At 36.2% G+C, this 18,369-nt stretch overlaps 1 protein-coding gene across 3 annotated transcripts; it reads right to left on the reverse strand.

Annotated features, from left to right (window-relative positions):
- Nucleotides 1-5,338: 5,338 nt before the first annotated feature.
- On the reverse strand, nt 5,339-18,328 carry LOC122148596 (uncharacterized protein KIAA0513-like). 3 transcript variants are annotated; one of them, XM_042775353.1, is made up of 12 exons: nt 18,199-18,328; nt 13,357-13,834; nt 12,575-12,674; nt 10,678-10,748; nt 10,453-10,523; nt 9,355-9,559; nt 9,218-9,258; nt 8,854-8,932; nt 8,198-8,275; nt 7,697-7,726; nt 5,621-5,701; nt 5,339-5,486 (listed from the first exon to the last, which is right to left on the reverse strand). In XM_042775353.1, the coding sequence occupies exons 2-12, from the start codon at nt 13,725-13,727 to the stop codon at nt 5,354-5,356; spliced, it is 1,260 nt and encodes a 419-aa protein (XP_042631287.1). In that variant the 5' UTR covers nt 13,728-13,834; nt 18,199-18,328; the 3' UTR covers nt 5,339-5,353. The 3 variants fall into 3 exon arrangements, with proteins under 3 accessions (XP_042631287.1, XP_042631288.1, XP_042631289.1); XM_042775354.1 differs by having other exon boundaries at nt 13,357-13,840; nt 18,199-18,310; XM_042775355.1 differs by lacking the exon at nt 7,697-7,726.
- Nucleotides 18,329-18,369: the final 41 nt, after the last annotated feature.

Here is an 18,369-nt window from a genome sequence, read left to right on the forward strand (position 1 = left end):
CATATGGCCGCACACAGTAATTGATTACTCATGTGAATCATACCGTGAAAATACAATTTTGGAGGGAATAACAAAGAGCCATTTAGAAATAAACTTTCAACTGTTGTTCTATGTGCCAAAACTAAATATTAGACAGTTATAACCATCATCTCAGTGGATTAGCCTAGGCACCAGCTGGCTTCTAGGACATGGTCATTTTTTCCTCCAGTTTAACTCGAGTGGACTAACAGCTGGCTGAATGAACATTTTTTATCTCGATTTTCGCAATAGCCCACCCTTGTCCTTGCACATTCCCATCTTTAAAATCTAAACTAAATCAGAAACATACTGTAGGCCTACACATTATTGAGGACCAGCAGTTTCAACTACAATCTTTCAGGTGTTTCCTTGTTTAAGCACACCTGCATTAGTTTTAATTAAATGAGTGGATTTTCTGGTTGATTTCAACAATTATTAATTTATTGCTTAATTATTCTTATTATTATTATTTTGCAGGTGCGTCCCGCGCCGCTTCTAGATAAAAGCTTTAACATTTTCAGATTGCCGCAAGCGCACCCGCGGGTCAATGTGACAAGAACCAACCAATCAGCTTTCATCCTTTCCCGTAACAACATTTGAAACGCTCAGCCAAGATGAAGGAGGCAGCTGATCATAGCAGTACAGGGATAGTCATTTTAAATAAAGTTTTTAGTATAGAGCTACTGCAAGCGATTTTTAGTGCTGCAAATCCATTTATCCTTTGCTGAAACTTCCGCGGCTTCATGGAGAGCGCAGGTGATGTTTGCTTAGCAGTATTCAAATTCAAGTGTGCACTGTTGCAGATGTGTTGTTTTGTTGCTAGGCCTATTGTTTTGTATGTTGTAATGGCCTTTTTTTGTTTTACTAAACGTAAAGTTTATTTTTGTAATGTGTTTTTGTAAAGTCATAATTTTGGTTTTTATAACATTGTTATATTTTTTTGTTTTTAACTGCTCGCTATTTGCAATGGTTACTGTTAAATATTTTCTTACTGTGTATTTTGGTAAATTGAATAAAAACCAGAAAACTAAAAACTAACCAAAAATAATAATAATCAAAATAAATAGCATAATAATTATTCAGATTTAATACAGAAACCCACAACAATTAAAAACAAAAACATTTCAATGTATAGGCCATGTTTTAAATACATAGATAATAACACATGAGATGTTCAATGCTATATACAATTAAACCTACTAAAGAGATGTGATGCGAGCAACTTATTACTTTATAAATTATTTATCACGTATAAAACACACTATTAAAGAAGGATATTATGTTGTATGTAATCATGTTATCACTGACCCCTGTGTAACTCTAAGAAAGCAGACCTTGCAGACAACAGACATGACATCTGCTACATACTGTCTGCTAGTGCGATTATCGTGAAGACATGTGTTTTCACAACGCTTCTTAAAGTGAGGATTTATCGGAACTTTTTGAGCAACATAAGCCATCCTGAGAACAATCGTTTCAAGTTCTAAGAGCCAGATGTGCCGGCCAAATGTCGTCTGAATGAATATGCATGTCTACACAGTACCTTACAGTTGTGTGTACGTGTCTATGAAAGCTCTCAAGACCCATTAGTGTGTGCTTGTGGCCCCTGTCACAGACCACCCGGCGGTCTGGTTCACACTTAGCCTACGGGGAGAAACCTGACTCCTGTTTAGACTCCCATGGAGGGCTTGAAAAGTGCACTGGCCTCAGAGGTCCACTCCAACTGACCGACTACAGCAAACTGTCTGCACCCGGCCAGCCAAACATCACACAGACACACTAACAGTGTGTTCTAGCATTGGGGTTCAAACAGAGACGCTCTTTATGAATGCACAAGAGGATGTATATGTGTTTATGAGATTCTGTGATTGAAAATGTGTAGACAGAGATATTATGGAAAAACATCAGACTTACTGTCAGGAAACAGAGCCATTTGTGTTCCATTTGGGTCCCCCTTAAATTTCAACCCTTAAACATGTTCAGTTTGAAGTGGTAGGCACAAAACCTGAGTTGAAAGATAATGTCATGGGTGGTTAATATTTTGATATTAATATAATCATATTATCTATCATTATGTGATTTATTTCACACCAAAAGTAAGATTTTCTGCTTAGTTGTCTATTAAAATTATGAATTCGAAACAATAATGTAGCACTTCATGGTTAATAACAATACATAACTTGGGAAGACTAACCACATAGGATAGGAAGTTATAATCAGACATCTGAACCAAACAGTTTCGGGCTCCTATTTGACTTTTTTTTTCTTTGGGGGGAACCCAAACTGTTTGCTTTGCAACAGGTTTGTGTTCCCCGAGAAACTTCATTTACAAAACTTTTGCTGGTAATAGAATTATGATATTGGAGGAAAAACTATTTCAATAATTTTGCAAGCAAATGCAAAAGATTTTCACAATATTTTGGTAACTGAATGTCAAAGCTTTAAAATATAATTTATAAAGTTTCATATTCTCCCATCTTTTTTTTTTTTTTTTTTTAACACAACATGTCCCCTTAGGGGCTGTGTTATAAATATACAAAAAAAAGAAAGAAATAAAGAAAAAAATAAAATAAAAAATAATTCTCACCATTTCCTGAGAACTACACATAGACAGAATGAAAGAGAGAAGATAAAAAAATGAGTCCAAGAAAGACCAAAAAAGAAAGAAAGAAAGTGTAGAAGGATGTGATCAATCACTAACTGTTCAAGATAAGGAGAGTTTGTCCATTGTTTGATGGGGTCTGGGATTAATTAGCAGTAGTAGAGCTCTCATTGTGAGACACCAGTGCTTGGCCTTTCACAGCTCATTACTGTGTGTCCAATCAGTGCAGGCCAGTGTGACTGCTGTTTATTTATCCACACAGCCAGCCTCAGTTTTCTTCACTGGATCGCCTTAAATACTCCCACATTGAGCTGAATCTGCACAGACATATTCAGCAACACATTATCAGGCAGAGAGCACCATCTTATAATCATCTCTTATTGTTTTCTCAATTATTTTCAATAAGAAATGTTTCTTGAGCACCAAATCACCATATTAGAATGATTTCTAAAGGATCTGACACTAAAGACTGGAGTAATCGCCACTGAAAATTAATCTTTGCCATCACAGGAATCAATGAGCCTACATTTTAAAGTAAATTACAATAGAAAATGGTTATTTTAAACTGCAATAATATGTTCACAATATCACTGCTTTTACTGTATTCTTAATCAATAAACACAACCTTGGTGACCATAAGAGACCTTATAGGTTTTGCTTGTTAAGGATGCTTTCATACTCCATAGCTGAATCTACAGTACAATGAGGACTTAAAAGATAAAATGCATCAGGAAAAGAGAATTATGTTTTATTTTATTATAAACACTTCACACATTAGAGACAGGTCAACACCTCTCTTGTTGGTTTCCAGGTACGTTCCAAAAGGAAATTCAGGGCACTTGGGAAAAATACAATGCAGACCACTGAGCTTACTATGAACATAAATTTACATAGACAGCACAATATTAACATCATCATCTGAAATGCAAAGACCATACTGGATCCAGCACATTCCTGTTACAACCATGCGTTCATGTACAACACATAAATAAATAAATGCCCAACAATCTGACTAGCCCATATCTAGCATCCAATTCCTCATTATTGTGTGAACAAAACAATCTGTATTTACAATCCAAATATATTAAATTCAGTTTTTCCTCAGATGGAGGACATATGATTCAATACAAGCTCTTGAAGACCCCACTCAGTGGCTGACATTCACTTCCGCAGATCTTCAATCGAAGCGGAGGGTTATGTTTGCCCTCTACTGGCTTGAAATGTAATTGCAACAACAGTATAAGTAGATGGTAAACAATAAGTAGAGTAAGTAGATGGTAAACAATTTGTATGCATATCATGCACTAAAGACACAACACTGTATGACATCAAAACAGTACATGATACTTTTCTTTAACTTACTCTAATACGAACCAGGAGCATTATCCATTCAACACTAAACACATCTCATGGCAGGGTGCACAAACTTATGAGCGCTACCCCAGAGATCATGGAGGATAACAGCATGCTGACACAGGTTTGTTCGCACTAAAATGGGAAGATCACCACTTAATATATACGAATCTAAAGGCACTTTAAACCGGGGAACAGACATAGTTCCAGTCTCCACATATTATGAGGAAGTCACAAACAATATTAATACTCAATTTATCCATACAGGAAGAACACAAAACCAGAAAAGTGCAATAGATGGGAACATAACAGGAACAGACCAGTAGAGACTTCTGGAGAGCAGATGGACTTATTGGAAATATTGACTAATAATGTTGATACATTGATATTGTTGATATTGATCTAGTGAAATACTGATATTATTAGAATATTTTTTGTTCATCATTTGTCATTGTATTTGCTCAAATGACACTTTTAGTACTATAGTTCTGTACATAAAAGTAGCAGGAAAGATATGTGGAATATTAAAAATGGTGATTTGCATCGTGTTCTCGTCATAATATATAATACAGAGTATATATTGTATGACAGATATTGTGTCTTATGATGCCTGAAGGCTCTGAGCCATATTGCTATTCCAGGGTATATGCAGAATTTTTTTTTCTTTTTTTTTTTTCCACATTGTTGCAGTTTGAACCAAATTAAACCATTTTTATACTACAGCTGGACACTGAAGGATCATGGGATGTGGCTGATCTATGCCAACTATTTTAGTTGCATTATTTCTGCACTGGTTGGTAAGGATAGTGGTAGGACTTTGGGGTGATACCAGAGACAAAACTGTTGGCATTTGTGGAATACTGATCATTAGAGCTTGAATGGATGTGCTGATGTGGATGGCAGAGTTTAGATGATTTTGGATATTCACTCTGCAGCCATCTGCTCAATGTGGTCACACAGCAGCTTGTATTGCTCTGAAAAAGCATAATAAAATGTGTGAACCATATTTATACATTCATTATTGTTCAAATATTTTTTTTGACAAAAAATAATACTTTTATTTAGCAGTGTATTAAACTGATCAAAAGTAACAGTAAAGACATTTATAAGTGATTTCTGTATCAAGTAATTCTGTTCATTTGAACTTATTTATTCATCAAAAATCCTGAAAAAAAGTATCACATTCCATAAAAATATTAAGTAGCACAACTTTTTTAAAGATTGCTAATAATAAAATGTTTCTTGAACACCAAATTATCATATTAGAATAATGTAATAATGGCTGCTAAATTATTAAACACAATACTTTTTTTTTGGAATGGTACTGTAATTAATGACACAAACCTATAAATGTAATTCCTTTTTATTTTTCATTTTTTTTCAAATTTGGAACAGAAAGCTGTAAAGTGACATTACCTTCATCCAGATTCCAGAAATGACTGCCTGTTTCTTCAGGAAGTCATTGCAGAGTTTCTTGTTCAATCCAAAAGCCACCATGTTATGGGTGAATGTTCTGGATAAACAAAAGCAAATATTATGAGTATATGAGCATATAAAACAATGTCCGAAAACATGCAGTGAATATTGTTTGTTTGTTTTTTTCAGTATTTTTTTCATGACATTCCAGACCAATGCCATGCGACTCACCCCAGCTGACCGAAGGTGATGTTCTCATTGAATCTGGAGCTATCATCTTTCTCTTCCTGGGTCATATGGCACCACTTTTCTCTGAATGTACAAAAACAAGGCGGTCAATGATATTTCTCTCACTGCTACTTCTCTCATCATGCATGAGAGACCATCAACACAGAATCTTTCTAAATGTTAAAGCTCGCTCAGAAACTTTTAACACATCACGACAAATACTGGGAGGTTAGAGAGTTAAAAGGTGTAAAAACAATCATACAAAAGAACAAATGTGTATTAGCCATTCATTGGTGCTCATGCAAAATCCAACAAACATTTTAGAATAAGGTTTAGTGAGCAGTCAGCTGTAGCCATGATTCACAATGAGTTCGAACAACAAAAACAAGACGAAATTTAAATAACAAAAAGCATACGAGCAACACGGAACCACAGCATAATGCAGCTCTCGAAACAGGAAAAAATTCTCAGGCAACAAATCAATGCATTTTTCCATGTGCAAAATGTTCCTTTCCTAATAATATACTAATTGTTTTTTATTACACTAATATATAACTGTCTTCTGTTCCAATGATTTTTTATTGATTTTTTTTATTTTATTTTTTTAGCCCGTTTTATCACCTACTAGATGAAAACTGTCTGAACACTACGTAAAAGTAATAAAAGTGACATCTCTCTTTAACTAGAGATTTCATGACTTGATGAATCATTTATGTATGTAGCACAAACAGTGTGGGATGAATTACTGGTCAAAGGTTAATACTTACGGCTGGGGATTTGACAGAACCCCTAACGCCAAGTATGTCCACTAGTAATACATATACTTGGCTTTGTAAACACCTCTAATAAAGCTGTTCTTGGTTAGCAGTTGACGTAGCAATGAATAGGCACTTGGATACAATAGACTCTGAGTACATGCAATGATACAGCAAATAATGCAAAGGCAAAGAGTGAATACTGTGATCTCACTACTTCTCATTTTTCGTAAAGTAGATCAGTGGTTCCCAGCTGGTTCCAGAACACAGATTTTTACAGTAACTCCAAAACAGTCCCAAAATTGTTCACGGTACAAAAGTAATCAAAAGTGTCCTTGTTAAACATTGCAATGTATTAATATTATGGTTTTCAATAACGAGGACATGTCATGCAACCTGTCCATGCTGGCCAGATGAATTTGAAATACCATGCCAAAATACTGTGTTTGATTGGATGCAAGGCTTTTGAAATCAACAACAAAAGCGTGTTCTCTTTCCGTTTAAAACTTAATAAGCCTATTTAATTTACTATACTACCTACATGAGTGTATGGTTGTTTGTATTGCTGTCAGAATAGATATACAGTACAACTCACTTTTATGGCACAGCTATTAGTATTTTAGTATTAATAAATATTTTATCCGCTTAAATTGTGCAGTGTAGACATCATGATAAAAAAAGACAATGCAATACGCCTTAGGCAAATATGAGTCAGTGCTTTTTTGGAGGACCTGGTTTCCGTTGAGTACTGATGAAAATGTTATCAGAATGTTACACAGCTTCCTGACTGGATCCTGCACTGAAATATATAGAGGTCTCTCACTTTTTTTGACCCGAGAAATATTTCAGTCAGCTGAATATCTTTATATATAAATGATATATAACTATATATATATATATTACTGAAATATTTTAGTTCAAAGTTTGGACGCTAGATTTTTTTTATAGATTAAAAAACAAAAAAAAAAAATAATTGTTGATATATATATATTTAATTAAGACTGCTGAAAATGACGGTTTATCGTCACAGGTCTGGAATATCAAAAAAATCCCCTGATATTTCTTTGTTTTCTACAACTATGAGAACCCCGTGCAGAGTGGAAATATATTAAATGTTGGCCCAATTCTGTCAGTGTGTCATCCTTTTCCTAAACTCCCTCCACTTTCCCCTCAACTTATCCTCTGCTCATCTTTCACTCTGTTACTCTCATTTCATTCTAACTGATCAAACTGTCTCTCCTCTCCTTTTTAATCCTCCTCTTTCTTTGGCTTTCCTGTCTCTATCTTGCAATGTCCAGAGCAGCAGACGGAATGAAGGACAGACCTTTCATCTTTCTCTTCCTCAGCCGTCCGCCTGCGTGAGGCAGCAAGGCACAGGGAGATAAAGGGTTAAAGTCACATGCAGAGAGAGAGAGAGAGAGCCACAAAGAGAAAGAAAGGCAAGAGAGGATGATGAGCAGATGAGCAGTGTGGAAGAGTAAACCACATGAGCACAGAGAAAGACTTCAGGTATTTCCACTACAAATACAGTGTAAGACTGTCATATGCATCGGGCGCACAGTCACGCACCTCGGTAGTTTATTTCAACATCACTAACAATCTATCAAACACAAAGTAAACTCTCGATCTCTCCCTCTGGCTTTAACAGACACACAAACAAACACGCAGTCTAACAAACACGCAATCTTACATGTGCATTAGGTGCCGTTGCAAAGTCTGTTTTTGTTAATAGCACGATATATCAGGAGAAAGAGAAAAGAAGCACTCTATAAAAAGCAATAAGAATTACAGGGTACACTGTGAAAAACCCTGCACTCTCTCTCACCTCGTGGTGGGGGATCTTTTATTTCTCTCACAGTGAACAGCATCGAAAAACGCTGCGTTCCAAAACCTCAAAGTGTGCCTTTTTCTCTCACAGTGGACAGCATCGAAAAACGCTGCGTTCCAAAACCTCAAAGTGTTCAACACTCAGCAGGACCTTGTCGATAACCCAAAAGCCTCCTTCTTTGTAGGCTTCATGTTTGCAGCAAAAATCAGTATTCTTAGTAAATGATATTGTTGCCAACAAATCTTGATACAGATATATGTGACAATATTTGAAGATTGGATATTTGGCTTCTAAATTTAAAATCCAAAAGCTTTGCCATCACAGGAATCAAATGATAATAAAAAGAAATTTAAATAAGCAAATCATATTAATAAAAATAATAATAATGAAACGGACTGGAACAATACAAAATCCAGTTTCATTTCTTATTCTTGCATGAAATATGATTATAATGTATTCGTTGACTGAATATGTTTAAACCAATGTAACAGCTGTTTTAAACAACTTAAGACACTGACAGGATGCCACAAATGCGGTCCATAAAAAAAAGTAAATAACATGAATATTTAATAAAAATGCTGATTATGTAAAAAGGATACATTTTCAGAAATACCTTCAGCTGTTAATTTGAATAATTATAACTGACAACCTACCAAATGGGCTGCTGTTTCAGGTGTGTGTACAGGTAAATTTTCTCCTCTTCTTTTCTATCCGGGGAGAGAGGGGGAGAAACTACAGGGTATGCAGAGATAAGCACAGTTAATAATTCAAACACCTGCAGTACACATGTCTACAGAGACACTCTCTGTGTGTTAAGGGTCTTGCTCAACAGCATAGTGGTGGAAGCTAATGAATGGTTTGGGTAACCAACCCAGATTCTTAACCACTAAGTCACATAATCAGTATACATAGAGGAAATCCTAAGTGAGACATCTAAAAACTGGTAAAGACATAACAAAAGATTGTGAGAGGAGAGAACTAGAGATTAAAACACAGTGGTGGTACATCGTAAACTACCTGGCGTTTTGGTTTTCTGTTCAGCAGGTGTGTCGGTGTCTCTGAGGAGGACAGAATGAGAACAGGATGGGTTTGTGAACAGCAGAAGCATCACTAATTAAAAGAGTGAGTAATAGCTATGACAGAAAATCACCCACTCATTCTTTCGGCCCAAAGGCCCTCTCAGTTTACTCTCCAGACCCCCAAAGAATCCCTTAACATCAGTCTTAGCGGAGGTGTTCTTTAGCAGTCGCTCTGCGATATCCTTCTTTCCAGAGAGCCACACCTTTCCACTGCGCAGATACGAGTCGATCCCCCCGCTGGGCCTCTCCAGCAGTTCTGCGGGAGACAGCTGGGACTTACCTGTCACACACACACACACACACCACACACACACACACACACACACACACACACACACACACACACACACACACACACACACACACACACACACACACACACACACACACACACACACACACATTAATTAGAAAAGTAAATGAATTTAATCAGAAGGCATTCTATGCAGTCACACACTGTGTATATTAGGAATGGGATTCTCTTTAGGCACTTCACAATTTGATTTGATTCCAAAACAATTCTTAACATGACAAGGGAACCAAATTAGCAGTTTTGCACCACATGATACATAATAATTAGGAAAAATAAATAATTAATTGCATTTTTTGAAGAATTTATTTAGTGAATCACACTACTATTCAAAACTTGGAGTCAGTAAGATTTTAAAATATATAAAATATGTAAATATATAAAAAGATATTTAGGCTGCAATTACTTGAACAAAAATAAAGTAAAAACTGAAAAATTGAAAGTATTTTCTATTTTAGTATATTTTTTTAAAATTCTATTTAGAACAATCTATTTAAAATGTAAATCTTATGTAATACTGTATCCCTTTACTGTCACTTTTGAACAAATAGCTAAATGCATCCTTGCTGAATAATTATTATTAATTTTTATAAAATCGTATTTGATTTTGAATGGTATTGTATATGCACCTAGTCCCACATCATTAGTTTTTATACCAGGTCATATAAACCAACCTCCCTTGAAAACACATTAAAATGGCATTGTAAAATTTTTCCAAAACAATAAGCGGCAGTGCCAGTAATATCTGAGTCATAGGCTGTAACAGGAAGTGAGAGGAGGTCTGGACATTTCTTTATCAGATTCTTACATGCTTTACAACATCACAGTATGCTTGCTTAATATTTAATGGTGAACTCTCTTACCCATGTAGTAATATGTGAAGCACATGGTCATGAGGTGTTTGGCTGGGCCATAATCATCCACCTGGTGACATCTGTCAATCAATCAAAATATGGGTCACATGTGAGTCTCACACTGACTTGCCAAGAGTTCTACAGACAATTGGTAAATTTGCTCTTAACCAGTTTGGTTTGGCTTCCATGTAATGTCAAACACACATCTGAGATATTTATCGCTGATGTACTTACTCAAATAAAACAACAGCGAAGGACTGCAGCCTGTAGAACGTTTGTTCACTTACACATTTGGAGTGGCAGCGCTGCAAACACAAAGCATTGTTATCACCACAACTGTGTTTGTTGATGCACATTTTATTGCATGAGTTTTCTTTATCTTTTCGAAAGCGATTGGTACATTGAGTCAAGACTGTGCTTGATGTTTATAGCAAGGTGTATTTTAGGATACCTATGGCCGAAATTTATTTTCACAATGTGGTAGATAACCAATAAATGGCAATTATTAAAATAATAGAACAATCTAGACTAAATAAATTAAAACTAGAACACACAAAAAACAATGATTTTAAAAGCATCTCAACATTATAAGATTACATTTAACAGTGTTATTCAATTATTATTGTTATTAAAGATTACATTTTTTTTTAATATTGGCCAACATTTTTGTTTTTTAAGATTAAATTTTTTTTTGTTATTGAATTTTTTCAACACATTTTTCAAACAATGGGTGTATAGTTCACTTCATTATTTGGTATTGCTTAACAAAATTCTATGTTGCAAAACATTGTGCTGCTTAATACGTTTTTGCAGGGCAATTTTAACATATTTTGCTATGTTTAGTATGTGACCGAAAAAAAAAACAGGCTCTTACTGCTGCTTTTCACACATACGGTGTTGTGAACTCTCTCCAACTTAAATAGAGGTGAAGAAATGAAATATGCATCGTTTGCACACAGTGGTGGTTTTAGTGTTACATGCTATTACATTATTCATTCATATTTTGAATTAGCTTATACAGTGCCCTCCACTAATATTGGCACCCTTGGTAAATATGACCAAAAGCTCCTGTGAAAATAAATCTGCATTGTTTATCTTTTTGATCTTTCATTTAATAAATTGACAAAATTCTAATCTTTCATTGAAGTAAAACAATTGAAAGTGGGGGGAAACTCACATTATGAAATGAATGTTTTTCTCCAATGCATGTTGGCCACAATTATTGGCACCCCTAGAAATTCTATGAAGAAAATATTTCTGAAGATATATTCCCATTTTTTTTTAGCAAACCAGGGTGACTAGGAGCATGAAATTGTCCAGCCATGACATCCTGTTCCACAGGATTATAAATATGAGGAACACAAAGGCCAAATTCCCTTAATCTTCAGCCAGGACATCCTGTTCCACAGGAGTATAAATATGAGGAACACAAAGGCCAAATTCCCTTAATCATATTTCTCATAAAGTGTAAGAAAAAGAGTTAAAGCATTGAAAAAGCCCCATTTTCCACCATCAAGGCGATAATTAAGAAGCTCCAATCAACTAAAGATGTTACAAATCTGCCTGGAAGAGGACTGTATGTCTATATCGTCCTAATGCACGGTGAGGAGGAGAGTTTGAGTGGCCAAAGACTCCAGGGATCAAAGTTGGAGAATCACAGAGATTAATTGAGTCTTGGGGTCAGAAAGACTAAAAAAAACAAACAAACATGTTTTTTAGGAGGGTTTTAAGAAAAATCCTCACAAGAAGCACCAACATGGAGCTGGTAATCTGAAGGATCTGGAGAGATTCTGGATGAAGGAATGGTCTCTGATCTCTTGTCATGTGTTCTTCAAACTCTTCCGGCATTACAGCAGAAAACTCAGAGCTGTTATCTTGGGAAAAGGACGTTGCAATAATTGGGTGCCAAAAGTTGTGGCCAACGTGAGCTAGAGAAAAACATGTATTTCATAATGAGATTTTGATAGGTTAGAATTTTGTGAATTTTTTGAATGAAAGATCAAAAGGAATAAACGATGCAGATTTATGACCATCACCATAATAACTAAAAAAAAATAAAATGTTTTGAAATTGGAATAGAAAGATGCAGTGATGGGGTTTTTAAAATTGCTCAGTGTTGCTGCTTTCATACCTGCGCACTGACATATTTGGCAAACCACTCCCTCCCTTTGCCGTTCTCTCCAGTGCACAACTCTCCAAAGTGAGCTTTCTCCTCCTGATCAAAGTCCTCCCTGAGAGAGGAAAAGAGAATTAAAAGAACCAGGAGTAGCAGCAGGAAGAGAAAGGGACAGGGAGAGAGTACTTCAAACAACAGGAACAAATGCAAACATACACATAAGTTGACATCTGACTATAATTCTGTTTGAAATTTCTAACTCATTCAAGAGAACAGTTCACCTAAAAAAATGAAGATTCTGTCATTGTTTACTTGTTCTAAACCCGTATGACTTTCTTACTGCCATGGAGAACAAAAGTATATTTTCAATACCACAAAAGTACACAGTCACAAAGGGTTGTCAAGCTCCAACAAATACAAAAAACCCCATTAAAGGCGAGGGTTGTAGTGTTTTTTCAATTACAAAAAAGTACACAGTCACAAAGGGTTGTCAAGTACAGACTATCAGTTCAACCCTGCTCCAACACAATCTGTCTGTAATTATCAAGTAGCCCTGAAACACTTGATTAGCTGCTTCAGGTGTGTTTGATTGGGGTTGGAGCTGAAATCTGCAGGACAGTAGCTCTCCAGGAGCAGGGTTGGAGACCCCTGCTCTAAGCCTTCTGAAGCAATACAATAGCTCTGTCTAAGGAACTGATGGGGAGACTGTAACTCTCATTATTAGATATGGATAAGAATGAGAATTTTGCTATAGATCTTCTTCTGTGTTCATGGCCGTAGTTTGTGGAGCAAATCACCTTCCATGGAAGAGCTTTGCCACGTAGGTTTTCATGAACGCTCTTATCTCCGTCTCTTCTGCGTCCTCAGTGCTGTGACTGGAGCAGGATGAGGACCGTCGTGTGCTCGATGGGTGCGATGGGGATCCTGTGTCCTCGTTGTCGCTGTCGGCCGATTCGGTGGCATCACTATCTTCTTCTCTGTGGGAAGTGTGTGTGGGGGCCATTGGTTCTGGTAGAAGAGGCTCTATGGTGGCGTGGCTCGCAGGCTCAGGGAAGAGAGGCTCGGATGAGAAAAAGCCTGTCTGACTGGGAGGTCCAAGAACAGAGGGAGCTGTCCCTTCTGGGGGTGAGTCAAAGTCTATGAGGTTGTTCACCACGGCCCCCTCCATTCTTTGTTATGGGGGTAATTCAGTCACTAGGTGAAATTTGATGATGTCAGCTCAAAAAACTCACAGAGGCAACCGCTGTTTGTAGCTCCACCGTTTTGTCACAGCAGCTGGACCCAAGGAAAAAAAAGCAGCTTTAATTTGATAAATGAATATTACATTACTAAACCTATATTTATTATAGTTTGTGGTTAAACTTCTTACTTTATTAAATCAAAGATACAATAAAAACAGTAATACTGTAATATTAAAATTTAAAATTATGAAAATATTTTAATATTTATAATTTATATCTGGGATGCAAAGCTGAATATAAGCGGCCATTAATATTCAGAATTCATTCTAATATGCTGATTTGGTTGCTCAAGACACATTTCTTATTGTTATCACGGTTGAAAACAGTTCTCGTTAAGATTTTCTGTGGAAATTGTGATTCTTTGATGACTAGAAAGTTCAAAAGAACAGTACTCATTTCTATTTCAGCACTGAAATAGAAATCTTTTATAACCTAAATGCACCCTGCACAAAAAAAAAAAAAAAAAAAGGAAAATAAAAGTAGGTACTAATCCTTAAAAAAAAAAAAAAAAAACTTACTGACCCCAAACTCTTGAATGGTAGTGTATAATATATTTGTAACATTATTTTGTTTATTATATATAATTATATTATGTCACATACAGATATTTTATTAATTATAATAAATGTTAATAACTGTAATAAATATATAACATCAAGCATTCAAAATATTTTCATGAAGTGTAACATTATGGGAGAGTACTTTAATGTCCTCTTTTGTGGTAAACTTCCCTGCAGCTGTGTTTATACAGACTGACCACAGCATTAAGCAACACAGAGTCCCTCAGAGCCTGTCAATACGATGTTACATTATGAAATCCATTGCACAGTTTATGAACTAGTTGGATCATGAAAGTTGTTTTTTGGCTATCAGTTAAAATTATCCATAAGTGATAACCAACCTAAAGATGCAGTGGACCTTACAAGGCTACCAGAGCAGCAGCTTCTGTAAGTCAAACCGAATGAAAACAATATATGAATTCTGCATGAAGAAGAACAATCATTCATGCTATACTTGAATAATTTTTACAAGACTCAAAAACAACACCCAAACCTACATCCCTTTAGGCTTTTGACAAAATCCTGAGAAATACATTAGGACTGAGAGGGACGGTTACATAATGCAGAGCTGGAGGAGCGTGACTTGGCTGGCTAACGCACCCACAAGTGCATACACACACACACACACACACACACACACACACACACACAACACCACACACTGTGACCAGAGTCTGAGAAAGTGTCAATTTGCCACCGCCTATTTTCACACTTATCTTTGAGAAGCACAAGGCAGAAAAAAACAGCTGCATGTTGGGGTGAGCGTTAACACAAATACCAGACTCCTACACATGGCTGCTTCTCTGGGAGAGCATGTTCTCTTGCGTTTCATAAATTTCAGCATTCAAGAGGGTAAATGCACATGCTGCAATATTCCTGCCTCCCTGCACTGGAGCACTGTCCCCTTTTTACTCCATCCATCCTTCAAAATGCCCCTTCATACTGAGGCTCGGGGCCCAGTGTCAGAGTGACGGGACACAGATGAGCTGGTCCACAGATTTGAGGGGCTGAATGGGTTAGGGTCACAAAAGCAGTGCAGTGATATCAGAGTCAGCAGTGCAGAGAGAAAGATAATTACATGTGTGATGAATGTCTCGAGGTTGGAGATATTGGGTTGGCTTGTGTGCAAGGTCAAGTCGGTCAAAAAACTAGAAAACTGGTAAGCTAGAACAGTGGCTTTTGAATTAGTTTTGCGTCAAGGCCCAGATGTTACATTGGATGTCAAGTGGTGACCCAACTTTTATCACACAAAACCACACAAAAATGTTCATAAAAGCAAACACTAAAATTAAATTAATATTAATAATCTAAAAAAAACAATCAATTATAATTATATGTCTAAAAATATTATTAGATATTAATAATTAAATAATTAAAAAAAAAAAATTCAAGTCAGGCAACCCATTTGCCCTGTCATTTGCCTAATTTAGGTAGCAAGCAACAGATGAATTTGTGCCAAAATACAGTCAAGTTTGATTAGGCACACAACCTTCGACAACCAAAGCATTTTCTCCTCCCTTTATTAATTTATTTTGCCATCATATCTATGCACAATTAGATAAATAAAATTATTATTATCAGAACTGACCTGTAACCAACCCTTTGAGAACCACTGAACTAGTTCAGTGATCACTAGTTTATGCATTACGAGCAAAATGCAAATATAGACTGATTCAGATTACATGCTGTAGTAAAAGTAAAATTGAGAATCTGTGGTAGGAAACAAAATAATTACTAACCATGCATGATAGTGATACATTACAAACAGATCAGATTTCGTCTGGATTCAACAATCATGCAAAAGCTTGCAGAAATCTTAATCGGGAAATCCGAAAGGTTTCTATGTATTAATGGTGTGAGAAAGTGTGTCTCTGATGTGAAAAGAAGGCCACAGAGAGGTTAATTTGAGGCTGTTTCATTTATATCATTATGCAACATTTCCTTCTATTTCCTCAAGGGAAACCTCATGGTATCAGACACTGTGAACTTAAGAATGCCATCCTGTACAGGGCTTGATCAGCTAGCCGCTAGCCGCTGAGTGATCCCGCACAACCAGACACATAAACAAATCCTAAAAGGATCAATGCTTCTAACCAGAGAGCATCAGATTCAATAAAAGTCACATATAATTACTCTTTCCTGAGACACTGCACAGAACACACAGACTGAGAATTGCTTCTAACACTGTGCTTTTCATCAATGGCCTGCACTTGAATAGGACATGAAAAATTATCCTCGGCTTGGCTGGAAACAAGAGCACTCTTATCTCAAGCCACTGGAGTTTAAAAATATGTAGCCATGTTCATGAGGCCTGCAGTCAAGCCTGGATGCCAGGTTTATCTGACTAATGCTGTTTAATATGACTCAGTGACCAAAATGCAAAGCACAATGTCTTGTCATAATAAATTGATGGGTTGTTACTGTAAAAAATAAGGAAACCCCTAACAAATGCTTGCAACTAATTAACAATAATTATCATAGCATATAATATTTAAGCATTTCATGATTTAGGCTACAGATGACAGGTTAAATTACAGGGTTATTGTGGTGAACTAAAACTAAAACCACTATTAAAAACATTGAATTAAAATAAAGCTGAGATAAAATAAAATATAAATATTAGATAAAAACTTTAAAGAAAATGATACATTTTGCCTTGGTATAAAATTAAATAAAAGGTTTAAGTTGAAGAACTAAAATGACTAACTAGTAATAAATAAAAACTAATACACTAATCTTAAACGAAAACAGAAAAAAAAAAAAAAAAACCTAATTAGTAATGTTTAAAAATGACAACATAGCAACTAAAGCCAACTAAAAATACTGTTTAAAAATAATAAATAATGGTATGTAAATAATACCAAACACTGTATATTATTTCACAATGGCTTGACCTCTAAATATACAGTAAATCAACCACTGATCCAGCCTGAGTCTTTTTTTTCACAACACACAAAGCAATTTTTCACAAGACATTGAAATACTGTGTAAGTCAGAGGGCTAATGCAGTCCCAGACAGTAAGCGGAAATAGAAAGAAACTGAGAAGGAACTAGACTCAATGTAGCTGCAGGTAATGCCATGGATTTCTCTATTGAAAACCATCTCACTTCTGCTCCAGTGCTTTAGACCTTTTATTTTACTTGTCTTGAAACAGGGCCTGTCAAAATACCAGCTTATCAAAAGACGAATCACTGGGTCCATCAGAAACCTTTCCTACAGTTATACTGGCCCTATTTTTAGCCACCATTACAAATGCATATTTTCATTAGCACAAATTGCATAACCCAAAATGCATCAGCATCTCTGGCTGCTTTTAACACTGATGAAATAAAATAAGCGCAGTCACACACACACACACAATTTTTTTTCATTTTTGCCAACAGTGGATGTGAGCATTATTTGGAAATTAGGCATTATAGGAACACACTATAGGTTTCGAGACATAGGAGCCATGTTCTCAAAGCTCTGATCATTCATACTTTCTTCACGCCAGCACTCTATGGATCAGTTTACTCTTGCAAAATGAAACCTCCCCCTCCACCTTCTTATTGTAAACAACACTGTGCAATCATATGGCACACTTTCATGAGGAAAATGCTGGAAGTACGCGCGTCTCGTTCATTCCGTCGCTAATTGCATTTATATAACAGCTCGCGCATATATTTATACAGGCATCTGCCTGCAGCGTAATGAATATCAATAGTGATACTTTTTTTTATTAGCACGCCATGTTCATTCGCGCTACGTACATGACAATTTCATGATGGACATAACAACACCGGTGTTCGAACTGTTAACGTCAAGTCTCCTAATAAAGTCTCGTAAGATGATACTTACCCTGGATGTTCCAGCTGGAGCTTCGTCTTCCCAGCGCGTAAGATGCACAGGCTGCGCTGAACTAGGCTGAGTGTGCGCATGCGCAACATTATCAGAAGCGGACGGGGGAATCCAGTGACGTAGCCTAGATGACACGTGACTGCACACTGCGTATTTTTTACTGTTCACGTT

Source organism: Cyprinus carpio, chromosome A18 (genome assembly GCF_018340385.1).
Source record: "Cyprinus carpio isolate SPL01 chromosome A18, ASM1834038v1, whole genome shotgun sequence".
In the NCBI taxonomy this organism is placed as follows: Eukaryota; Metazoa; Chordata; class Actinopteri; order Cypriniformes; family Cyprinidae; genus Cyprinus; species Cyprinus carpio.